This window comes from Danio rerio, chromosome 18 (assembly GCF_052040795.2).
Source record: "Danio rerio strain M-AB ecotype USA chromosome 18, GRCz13ab, whole genome shotgun sequence".
In the NCBI taxonomy this organism is placed as follows: Eukaryota; Metazoa; Chordata; class Actinopteri; order Cypriniformes; family Danionidae; genus Danio; species Danio rerio.
In genome coordinates, this window is record NC_141038.1 from 34,902,333 (window position 1) to 34,915,220 (window position 12,888).

General features: G+C 35.3%; 1 protein-coding gene across 3 annotated transcripts in view; it reads right to left on the reverse strand.

The window, feature by feature from the left end:
• Positions 1–579: 579 nt before the first annotated feature.
• olfcs2 (olfactory receptor C family, s2) overlaps positions 580–12,888 on the reverse strand; it is a 33,911-nt gene continuing 21,602 nt past the window's right edge. Inside the window, exons 1-6 of one of the 3 annotated variants that reach the window (XM_087292552.1) lie at positions 4,406–4,680; positions 3,818–4,109; positions 2,442–3,260; positions 2,115–2,345; positions 1,626–1,729; positions 580–1,493 (exon numbers count right to left, since the gene is read on the reverse strand). In XM_087292552.1, the coding sequence (XP_087148678.1) occupies positions 1,667–1,729; positions 2,115–2,345; positions 2,442–3,260; positions 3,818–4,109; positions 4,406–4,611 (1,611 nt within the window). In that variant the 5' untranslated portion in view covers positions 4,612–4,680 and the 3' untranslated portion in view covers positions 580–1,493; positions 1,626–1,666. Of the gene's footprint in view, positions 1,494–1,625; positions 1,750–2,114; positions 2,346–2,441; positions 3,261–3,817; positions 4,110–4,405; positions 4,687–12,888 lie in introns of those variants that run through there. The other 2 variants (NM_001100955.1, XM_087292550.1) reach the window with 2 other exon arrangements.

A 12,888-nucleotide genomic window follows, 5' to 3' on the forward strand; every position in this document is an offset into this window, starting at 1 on the left:
GAATTATTAACCTATTTTTTCCCAATTTCTGTTTATCGGAGAAAAGATTTTTTTCAACACATTTATAAATCTAATAGTTTTAATAACTCATTTCTAATAACTAATTTATTTTATCTTTGCAGGATGACAGTAATTAATATTTTAATAGATATTTTAAAACACTTCTATACAGATTAAAGTAACATTTAAAGGCTTAACTAGGTTAACTAGGCAGGTTAGGGTAGTTAGGCAAATTATTACACAATGATGGTTTGTTCTATAGACTATCAAAAAAAATTAGCTTAATGGGGCTAATAATTTTGACCTTAAAAATGCTTTCAAAAAATGTAACAGTTTTATTCTAGCTGAATTAAAACAAAGAAGACTTTCTCCAGAAGAAAAAAATTTATTAGACATACTGTGAAAATTTCCTTAACATAATTTGAGAAATTCTGACTTCAACTGTATGTGTGTGTGTGTGTGTGTGTGTGTGATGAATTCAATTAATAAATGTAATTGTAATTGTAAAACTTTATAATAATACCTCAAACAATAAATAGGAGGTTCATACAAATCAATGAATAATAAAATGTTCTACTCTTTTGTCTTTTCATTTTATTTGGCCATCATGTTCTTTTTTGTATTTTTCTCAGGTTTAAGCAGAATAATGTAACATTTTGGGGTGAATATACAGAGGAGCAGACCATAGCTGGAAGCTAAAATGGCAAAAATTTCCACAGCCACTGTGTACTTTCCTGGTGAACTGACATATGCTGGCACAAACACAATCCACACAGTACAGAAAATCAGCATGCTGAATGTAATAAATTTAGCTTCATTAAAACTGTCTGGAAGCTTTCTAGCAAAAAAAGCAAGTAGAAAGCAGACCACTGCCAACAAACCAATGTATCCCAACACTAATGCAAACCCTACAACGGATCCCACTGTGCACTGCAGGATCACCCGAGCACCAAACTCTCCTCCTGCTCTCTCTGTGGGCAGAGGGGGAGCCAGCAGCAGCCACAGCAAACATATGACAACCTGAACCATTGTGCAAACGAGTATGCCTGCCCTTTGCTGGATTGGTCCAAAGTACTGCATCAAGTTAGATCCAGGCAGAGTGGCTTGAAAAGCTACCAGCACCACCACAGTCTTACTGAGGATGCAGGCAATGCAGATAACAAAACTCACTCCAAACAAAGTGTGACGTAACATGCAATTCCATGTTGCAGGCCGACCAATAAAAACTAGAGCACAAAGGAAACAGAGAGTGAGCGACACCAACAACATGAAGCTCAGCTCTGAGTTGTTGGCTCGCACAAGAGGTGTGTCACGATGATGGAAAAACGTTGCCAGAACAGTTGTAGTCAGTGTAGCCCCAGTGACAGATAAGACTGTCAGTACAATCCCCATGGTATCTTGTAAGGACAGAAATTCCACAATCTTTGGGACACACTTTGTTCTTTCAACATTTGACCAGAACTTCTCTGGACATCTTATACACTTTGTAGAGTCTAAAGAATGTTGTGACATATAATCAGGGTTAGTTAAATCTTTTATTTTGTAAACAGAGATTGTGTAATATCTAACAGCTCAACCAAATAATTACAAATCAGTGCATTAATTGCATTAAATATATGAAATACCTGTCAAGTTACTGATTTCCCCTGCTGCACAAGGGAGGCAGTCAAAACAGCAGATGGCTTTTCCTTTTTGTACAGACTTTCTTGTGCCTGGAAGGCAGCTTACACTGCACACAGACACAGGAACCTGAATGGAATATGAAAAACCTCCTAAGACTGACAGCAATCTTCTAATGACAAAATATCTGTCAGCACTAAAAACTCTTAAAAAAAATTAACTTAAAAAATAATCAAATAAAATGGTTTCTTCGTGTTATTTCTTTACGAAAAAAAAACTATTCTTGTATACAAAATCACTTTCACACCCATGGCACACCTCTCCCATCTTATCAAGGGTAAGAAAGGTTAGCTATTGTACACATTCGAGTGCTCACTTAATTTTACTGTTCATTTAACGCACAAGCAAATATTCACAAATATGTCCATTCACATTAGAAAAGTTAGAAAATAGATTTAAAATTAAAAATTACAGCCAGATTACTAGGATCTTACTTGGTCAGACCAGCCCCCTCCCCAAACCACTTTCTTAATGTTTATGTTCAGCTCCTGGCCTGGTCCGTTGGCTGCATCGAACTGTCCCACCTGGACAAAATTCACTGCTCCACTTTCATCCACATGCCAGTTCATAATGTCATAAGAGGCAGATGGCTCACCATTATCTTCAAAATAAACCAGCTCACCCACTGGTGTTGTAAAGTTTACTGCATTTAGGTAGTGGAGAAGCTATGAAAGGAAATGTATTGTGTATTATCATATAGAATAATTATAAAATAGATTTTCAAAGATAACAATCACGAAATAAAAACTGACACACTATACCTGTCTAGGCTTTATTTGGTTCACATCAGGACATTGTCCATTTTCAAATGGGCCTCTTCCAGGCTGGCAAGCAATCATGTTGTGAATAGCATAAGCAATGGCATACACAGCCTTATACACATTGTAAGTGACTCTTAACTGTGAAACATCTGTGTAGATGCCGCCATGAATTTCCACATTCTCTGACCCTGTGCACTTTGGCCTTTTGAAAGAAGGCTGCCAATCCTGTGCTAACGAGCACCCAAAAATTTCTTCCCATACATCTTTTACAAATGGTTCATTTGACTGTTTTGCAGGGTTCAGCTGTGAAAGATAAGCACCAAGACCCTCAATATCAGCTCTGTGCAGGGCAAATCCAAGTGTACCAGCTAAGAGAGGAATGCTTGCTGGGTCAAGGAACTGAACAGAGGTGCTCCAGGCCTCTGTGGCTATCCACTGCCTATTGGTCACATTCTGCACCACCACTTCCTTGAATAAAACTTCTATATCAGGGGCAATGGCGAATGTCACCACAACATGAGCTGTGGAACTCTGTATTGTCTCTACAGTTCGTCTGATTCTTCTCTGTGAGTGGGATTTTGGAATGAATTCAAGGTAGTCCACACAAACCCCTACATGTTCCAGTTCTTTCAAAAGCAGCTGCACACCACTTTTACCATATTCATCATCCCCTGCGACCACCCCCACCCATGTCCAGTCTAGCAGGTGAAGCAGACGGGCCATGGCCTTGGCCTGGAAGGCATCACTGGGAACAGTGCGTAGGAAAGTATGAAATCTGTGATTGTCACCGAGACAAGCACAGGATGCAAAATAACTCACCTGGACAGACAAAATATAAACAATTGAGAGGAAAAAGGTGAGTGCAAATACTTTAAATCTAATAAATATAAACTAAGATTGAAACATTTTGTTTCACATCAAGAAATTCCATCAAACTTTGCAACAACATTACAATTTTTGCTGGTATTCATACAGCTGAACATATTCAGTATATAATAATAAATTTGAACTAAAAGATTTTTCAGTGTAGTCTGCTGAACTTAAGGAGTGCATAAAATAGTCTCAATATAACTCTACGATCTCTAGATTACCAGGAGACTTTTATAAAAGTAATTTAATATCTTACAGGCAGTCAGTGATGTATAATAAATTTAGTTTAAATAAGTTTATGAAGGTACAACATGATGAAAATACTATGTTAGAATCTGTATAATATTTTTGTATTCATCACCTTTAAAACAAAACATGCATATAGTAAATATAAGTTTACAACAAAAAAAAAAAAAAAAAAAAATATATATATATATATATATATATATATATATATATATATATATATATATATAATGTGGGAAAAATGTATTAATTCATAATACCATGGGGATATCAAATACTCCCAGTGTGTCAGCCACCCCTATTGAGGCTGAGGAACGAGCATCACCGACAATCACAGGTACCCTAGGTGCCACAATGCACTCTGTGTCTGACACTGTCTCCTCCTGCCCTGTCATTATTGCTAAAGCAGCACTCAATGTTGTGCTCTCAGCTAAGCATGTGTCAGCTACCAGGTACCCCAAAATAATGTTCGGAAGCAGAAAGGGGTCTCGATTAATCTCCTCCACTGTGAAAAGCATGGTTTTAAGCCAGCGGTATGAACGAAGGTCAACACTGAAATAGAGCATAAAATATAAGTTAAGCAAGAAAAAATAACATGAAACAGTAATGTTTGTTCTAATTTTATCATCTAAATATAGTAAAAGTTACAATAAAAGTTTGTAAGATAACCTAAAAAATATGCAGAAAATTAGTTTACTAAAAATCTAAATCAAGCTGTTTAATCAGTAAACTGTCGTTGTCTTTCCTTTTATATTGAACTGAAGCAAGTAAAACCCATTTTGGAACTTTGAATATATGAAAAGTTGCTGTACAACTGGCCGTTATAGACTAATTCACAATACACTCACCCCTGACAGCGAGATCTATTCTGTATTTGAGTAAAAGCATGGTTAGGTACTGGTGCCTCATTATAAACTGGAAACAGACCACCAATTATCACATCTCCTTCTTTATATAGACTCTCTGAAATAACTCTGCCTTGCAGACCACAAGACTGCTCTGTACTACAAAGCCTGATTATTTCACCAATTAATCCCACAATCCACAACTGCATAATCAATCTTTACACTAAGATAGATTTAGAGAAACTGAATACAAATGTGAAGGCTTAGACTTGTCCTGCAAAGAAAAAAAAATTGGACGATAACTCTCCTTTTGTACATCTTAATTTGCCTGTGGCAAAAAAAAAAAAAACACAAAACAGCAAACTAGTCAATATGGTGACTGGAGAAGCCCAGAAAAAACAACATCAGCAGGAATCACAACAAAACAAAAATGTCACTTGAGAAATTACAAGTCAGGGCAGGCCCAACATGTAGTGTGCTAATTCTAGTCACTTCTAGCCACACAATGTACAATATACTGTACAGTGTGAAACAGATTAGACAGCCAATTGTTTGTATTATTTACCAAATGTGTCCTGCAATAAAACAATAAAAACTTTTGAGTATAAAGAAGAGGACATGTAAGAAAAGGCCCAGGATAGATTCATCATGTAGTTTAAAAATTTAAAACGAACGGACACTCTAGTCTTTCTCTTTCTCAAGAACTTTACAAAAACAGATGCCATGCAATAGAACAATACTCTTTTTAGTCTGACTAGCAGATCTGCAAGGAAGCAAGTTGTTCAACTGTTTCATTTACCCAATATATATTCAACCAGAGCTCAGGTCACTGACACTATACACAGAATCAGCCCACCACCTGCAAGGGGGTGTAAGCCGTAAGGGGCCAGTGCCTTGTGGAACAAGTGGTGGTCGAAGGTTAGGACCACGACAACAAGATTGCTGAGCACAGAAATTGGCTCTTGGGACATGGAATGTCACTTCACTGGGAGGGAAGGAGCCCAAGCTTGTGACTAGAGATAGTTGGGCTCAACTTCACACACAGCTTGGGCATTGGAATAGGGATGTATCGATACAACGTTTTAACTTCCGATACGATACCCAAATTGCAACCTTCAGTACAAACCGATATTGATACAATAATTAGCACAAATCATGAATACTTTACTTTTACCAATTTCGTTGAGTGAAATGTATGAACGGCTAGATCAAACTGAGAACAAAAGTCAGCAACAGTAAGTATGGAAAAACCGACCAATTTATTAACTTTATCGGTTGCATAAATATGAACCTTTTACATAAGAATACATAAAAAAGAATTAAATAATAAATATTAAGTCCCTGAAAAATATCTTAATTACATAAACAGAAATTTATTTTTTAAAGTGCAAAATACTAAGTAAAGGTCCCTTCAGTTATTTATTTTTTACCATCAGCAAATGGTATAAACAGCTGCAAGCAGGAACAAACAAAAAGAATTTTTGATCCAGTTTCGAGCTGAAAAATATGTCACACTGGGCAGCAGAAATAGGGATTTATTGTTATAAGTTATTTTTAAGTAAATAAATATGCGCAGTATGGTTAGTTCAAACATTTACATAATCACATAATCTATTTAATCTGTGTTTGTATCATAAGAAGATTATGGCTGCGTCAATGCTCCCAAACAAAACATTATTATTTTATATTATATATTGCACATATTATCTTTAACATAAATATACTAGCAGTGGCTGGATGGAAACACACCCTTTCTCCACAGCACATTAAAAAATGTGACTTTTAAGAATAATTTTATTTATCAAAATTTACTTTATTTGCATAATATATTGCACAGATTCCAAATGGGAAAAGTATGACAATGTAAAGAAAGACAGAACTGCAAACTTATGTGCAAAGCTGAAACTGTTTATCAGAGCACTTTATCTTTCTGGGCTTTTTAAAGAAGAGTTAAATATAGGAATATCTAATTAAATTTTCCTTCTGCCCGAGAGTAATAACATACTTTCTTTTAAACTGTAATAATGGCCCTCAGAATGATTTCTTATTTAACAGACAATTAAAGCAACAAAAATGTTCAGCACTTAAAACCTTTTACATGACAGCTATAGAAAACAAAAGCAGAATCCGGGACATGTTAGGCGATTTAGATATCATGGCTGAATGCATTTTCTAAGTCCCAAATAGAGGACATGTCTGGGAAAAAGAGAATGCATTGTCACCCTAAAAAATGAGCTGGATCAGTCTATTCAGTAAAAGGCTTTTCTTTTCTGCGTGTCCTCGCGCTTCTCACAAATCTATTACCAAAGTCAGAACAGATGTCCAGCACCTCTCTGTGGGTCTGCAGCAGCAGAGCATCTGAGTCTGTGGAGTTTCTCACGCACACAGAACAGGGCCACTGAGGTAAAGTCTTATGTGTGGGAAGCGCTGTTGTGGATTTGGGTATCACACTGGATGAACCATGATATGCCATGACCGAATTGTGAACGTTTTAAGTGAGGCTCGCACAATGTAAGCTATGTCGCCATTTAGTGCCTTGCGTTGCTTAGCAGTGTATACAAAAAAATGTAAGGATTTATATTTTTTGCATTTGTTGATAGCGTCAGCGTGTGCTACCGTCACAATAGATTTATATCGTAATACACCATAAATTAGTGTGAAGAGCATGTTAAATCTTAAAGGGACTTTGCTAGAAAGCAGTGTTGTGAAGTATATGGGCTTTGCACGCTGGCTGTGGACGCTGCTGGATAGAATAGCTGTAACAGGTTTAGAGCGCATCAGACAGCTTGTATCAGAGATTTTTAACGCAGTCCGATATAGTTTTTTGGATTGATTTCAAACCTTTTTTCGACATCAATATCGTATCGAGACATCCCTACTCTGGAACTTAACTTTTTGAGAAGGACTGGGCAAAACACCAGTGCAGAGACTTCAACACCCATGAGGGTAATGACAGTTATACCAGAGGCATGATTAGGAGAAATGGTCTCCCTGATCTGAATCCGAGTGTTGTTCTGTTATTGGACATCTGTGGTAATCACAGTGGCGTGTGAGATACACCCTGTGCATCTCAGGATATTGTGGGGTTGTCTTGGCTGGCACATCTCTACAATATTGCATAGAGGTCAGGGGCAGTACCTATGGACTGGGCAACTGGGTTCCTATTTTTAAGACGGGGGTCCGAAGGGTGTGTTCCAACTATAGGGGGATCGCATTCCTCAGCCTCCCTGGGTAAGTCTATGCCAGAGTACTGGAGAGGAGGATCCGGCTGATAGTTGAATCTAGGATCCAGGTGGAACAATGTGGTTTTCGTCCAGGCCACGGTAACTCTTGAGTGCTCGAAGGTTTATGGGGATTATGCCCAATCAGTCCACATGTGTTTTGTGGACCTGGAGACCACCCTTGTGGCATCCTGTGAGAGGTGCTCTGGGAGTATGGGGTCAGAGGCACTCTGTTAAGGGCTGTCTGAAGGAGGTCTTAGTGAAGCTTTTATTGTCCTGAAATTATGGTTGTTTGTTCTGAGTTAAATACTGGAGGGAAAGCTGCAAAAGTGTCATTGGAATTTTGTATATAAGATATCTCTTTTGGCAAAGAATGGACTCAGTATGACAACTGGTCTGCAATGAACAAATAACTGTAAGTATAGTGTATCTGAAATAATCAAATATCCAAATGTATTAATTTTTGGATGAATGTGATCTGTTACTAATTAGAAACGGTCTAAATTTTATGATCACTTAAAATTGTGGACAGATTGCATTCTGAGCTAGAAAAAAAGCTAATTCTAATAAATAAGATAATTATTTTCACAAGTGCTAGATAACGCTTACATGCATTTAACCTTTCACCATTCATTGGAATCCGCTGTTGGGCCAATATAATGGAAACTTACAACGCTATGTATAATTTTGATTTGACTATCCATCTATGTCTTTGATTTATCGTTGAGTAATTGATGTAATTGATTTATTCTTTGATTCTGTAATTGGCATGATAAACTTTAACCTCAAAATAAAGTGTTAAGTTTTGATTCAATCTGATTATCCTGAAATCATTACAGATGTGACTACTGTATTTGCAAATTGGTGTGTTTAAACACAAACAATTTAACTGTTATTTTATCAGAGATTCAATTTATCTTTATTTCTATAGCGCTTTTGCTATGTAGATTGTGTAAAAGCAGCTTTACATAGAAGGTTATAGTAAATTGAAACAGTGTCTGTTCAGTTTTCAATGTTGAAGTTCAGTTTACTTCAGATCAGTTCAGTGTGGTTTATTATTCACTGCTGAGAGTTCAAACACTGAAAAGAAAATCCATTGATGCACAGCTTCACAATTTCTGAACCATGCAAGCCAGAGGAGACAGCAGCGAGGAAAAAACTTCACCAATTGGCAAAAGTGAAGGATTAAAAAATCTTGAGAGAAACCAGGCTCAGTTGGGCAAAACCAGGATCAATGTGAGGACTCGTCGATCACTAGAGTCTTACAGGGATAAGTCTCATGCTCTCCACTCCTCAATGACCACCACAGCAGCTGCTTAGGATACAGCCTGGTCCAGAATTATAAAGGTTCAAATAATAATGAGAATGAAAAAGGAAAATAAACACATCTACTTCTTACAAGAAACACATCTGTCAGAAGTAAAAAAAAAAAAAAAAAAATGGCTATAAAAATATATTTTACAGTTCCTGTCCTAAAAGTTTTAAGAGGGACATTTTTATTCTAATCTCACGAGTAGTCAATTTTGAGTTGAAAAAAGAAATTAAAGATAAAGAAGGAAGATGTGTTATAATAATTGTAAAATGATCAATCAACAATACCATCATAACTGCTGAAAATTTATATGCTCCACCAAAAAGCAATAAAAAGTATGCCCCTATATTATTTGATATTGTAGCTAAAGAAATGGGGGGAATTTGTATATGTGGAGATCTTAATAAAACGCTCATAACCTGGATACTACAAGCATTAAAAAAGTAAGAAACATATAACAAAGATCATGTATGACATTTGAGCACATAAATGAGTCTAATTGATATCTGGAGAGAAATGTGCCCATTATAGAAGAATTATAGTCACTATTTGGCTACACACAGTAAATCCAAGAACAGATTATTTTCTTCTACAAGAAGAAAGGTATAGGTTACAGCATTGTCGAATTAGTGTAGCTGATGTATCAGCAGATCAGGGTGCTATCTATGTGAACATCTCCTTAAAGGTGGAAAAGAGGCAGTGGAGGCTAAACCAAGGCACTTGAGGCAATAATTTGAGGAAAATTAATAGCTATAACAAGCACTCTTAAAAAGAAAAAGAGGCTTATTATGGCAAACTTACTTCAGATTTAGAGCAAATGGAATGTAAATATATACTTAGTGCCAATAAAGAGGTGATGGAACAAATGGGGGAATTAAGGAAAAAAAAAATAGTTTATTTCAGCTAGAATATTTGTGAAGCAAAGTTATTATGCAGCAGGACCAAGGGCCAGGGGCGTAGATTTAGGGTGGATGGAAGGGACACGTCCCCACCAATATCTACCAACCATAGAAATGTCCCCACCAATAATTTTATTCACGCTGTCAACATTAACGTATGCAGCGGGAGAAAGGGTTTAAATTACATTCTCTCCTTGAGTCCTCCTGCCCCCAAAACGCATATGGACATTTTGATTGGCTGTGCCTTTCCCTTCTATCATGTGAGAGGCTGTGGCTGCCTTCAGATGCAAGCAACGCCAAGTGCAGAGGATTGTTTTTCCCCATGCTAGAATAAGGTGTGTTGGGTGAGGAGTGAGGATGTGCGACAGCAAAAAAAAAACAGTGGACATAAGGTGCTTTTTTTCAACTAAAATGTGTCACAAAAACGCAAGTTCACTACTGAATGAGCCCATCATGATAATAATAATGCTTGCGTTTTTCCCACTTTAATGCAAAGTCTATTATTATAGCAGACTGATATAGACTAGTCTTTGAATAATATGCCCTGAAAACTAACTGCAGAATAAACAGCTAAAGTATATGATCCGTGCCAGCTCTCCTAATCTCTCAGAGTAGCATGTGAAATTTCAGTTGAAACAATTTATCAGAAAAAATACAGCCTTTTTATAGGCATAATACTGATATATCATGTTTTATCTGCACTATGGCTAAAATAAACTGAAGTCTTTATTAAGCTCTCTTTATCAGTTATTAAACATTCTTTAATATTACACTATTAGACCTGTAGCCAGCTTATTGAAAGGGGTGGGGGTTTTTTTGCAGTTATTTGCCTTATTTTCTATTTAATTATGAAGTAAAAAATATTGCATTTTAGTGACGTTTTTAAGAACTAGATTTTGCTGGATTATCTTGTCGAATGGTGATCATAACCACACTTTATGATGTACCAAAAATATTAATTCATTCATTTTCTTGTCGGCTTAATCCCTATATTAATCCGGGTCGCCACAGCGGAATGAACCGCCAAATTATCCAGCAAGTTTCTACACAGCGGATGCCCTTCCAGCCGCAACCCATCTCTGGAAAACATCCACACACATTCATACACTACAGACAATTTAGTCTACCCAATTCACCTGTACCGCATGTCTTTGGACTGTGGGGGAAACCGGAGCACCCGGAGGAAACCCACACGAAGGCAGGGAGAACATGCAAACTCCACACAGAAACGCCAACTGACCCGAGGTTCGAACCAGGGACCTTCTTGCTGTGAGGTGACAGCACTACCTACTGCGCCACTGCCTCGCCTACCAAAAAATATTTCCAACCAATTTTGTCAAATTGCTTACCATATTATATTATTTTTATTAACAAATGTGCATTTAATTAACATTTTGAATAGAAAAAATATGAGAAGATACTTATTTTAAAATACAAATTTATTATCATCTATCATCAATGTTTTTTTTTTTTTTAATTGCCTACTGGCAAATAACTAACACATTTATATTTTCTCAGTCAGAATTTGCCCATTTGAATGATAAGAAAAAATGTAAAATAATAATAATAATACAATTCTGTTTTTTCGAAACACCCAACCCCGCCTTGCTACAGGCCTAAAACTTTGTATGAAGAGAGGATTAATTGTTAATACATTTTAATAGCAGTTAAATAAATAATAGCAGCATATATATATATATATATATATATATATATATATATATATATATATATATATATATATATATATATATATATATATATATATATATATATATATATATATATATATATATATATATAACCAAACTTATTGCAAGCAGATAAGAAATCAGAAAATTAATAAATAAACTCCCAAAATACGTGATCCCAAAACAAACTAAATTAAATATATAACATAAAAGATATTGAAAATATATTTAAGAGATACTATGAAGAATTATATAACCAGACTTCTACTATGGACAGAAATAAAGTAAAAGAGCTCTTTGAGACATTAGATAAGCCCTCTATTGGTGATGTACAAAACAGAAGCCTAACTACAAAAATACCTGCAGATAAATTACAATATGCCATGAGTAAAATAAAATCAGGGAAAGCACCAGGTATTGATTAATTTCCTGCAGACTCCTGAGAACTTTCAGTTCGGAACTAGCGCCTGTATTAAGGGACACCTTTAGTTGTGCTATAAAAGAAGGGAAAATTCCTCCATTTTGCAAAGAGGCTATAATTAGTTATTTTGAAAGAATATTGCCAATATTACAGACCGATATAACTTCTTAATACTGATTTCAAAAGCATTAACACTTTATTTTGATTGTCCATTTAAGTATTAGTAGACTGTCTGGTTAATATCTGTTGATACTGCTTCTTCAACAGACATTTAACTGACTATAAGAAACTTATCAAGTACATGTCACCTTATACATATAATGTGCTTAATTATTGTTTTTTCATACTTTGTTACCCCTTTGATGCACAAGCCATAAAACAGATATAGAAAAAGTAAACCTAGACAGGTCACTTTAGACCCATTAAGAGGATCAAAGGGGTTAATTGTTTTTTTTTTCATTAATAAATTAAGTATCACATTATTTACAAACAAGTAATTTAAGAGTAGTTGCTTGTTTTTGAAGATTATTCAGAATGCATAAGTAAATGATTATTAAACTATTCAAATTAACACTTATCTCTCTTATTATTCAGGCATATATTAATAATTAACTTAATTAATTTTATCAGTGTTAATAAATGCTGCACCCAGTTTTGTGACCTAATTTAATGTGAGGACTATTTGTGCTTTATAAATCCTTTTTAAATGACAATTATAGACTCAGTTATATTATATACAGGAAAAATAGAAAATAAATGACTTCATTTGTTTATATTCACTTGAAGATACACAAATAAAACTATCAAATGAAAAATAAATTGCTAAGTAACATTGAAATGTATCTTCATATATTGTTAAATTATTATATTATTATAATATTATTATAAATATAATCTTAAATTATTATTGTTTTATTCAATTTTATGTTATATTTTGACACT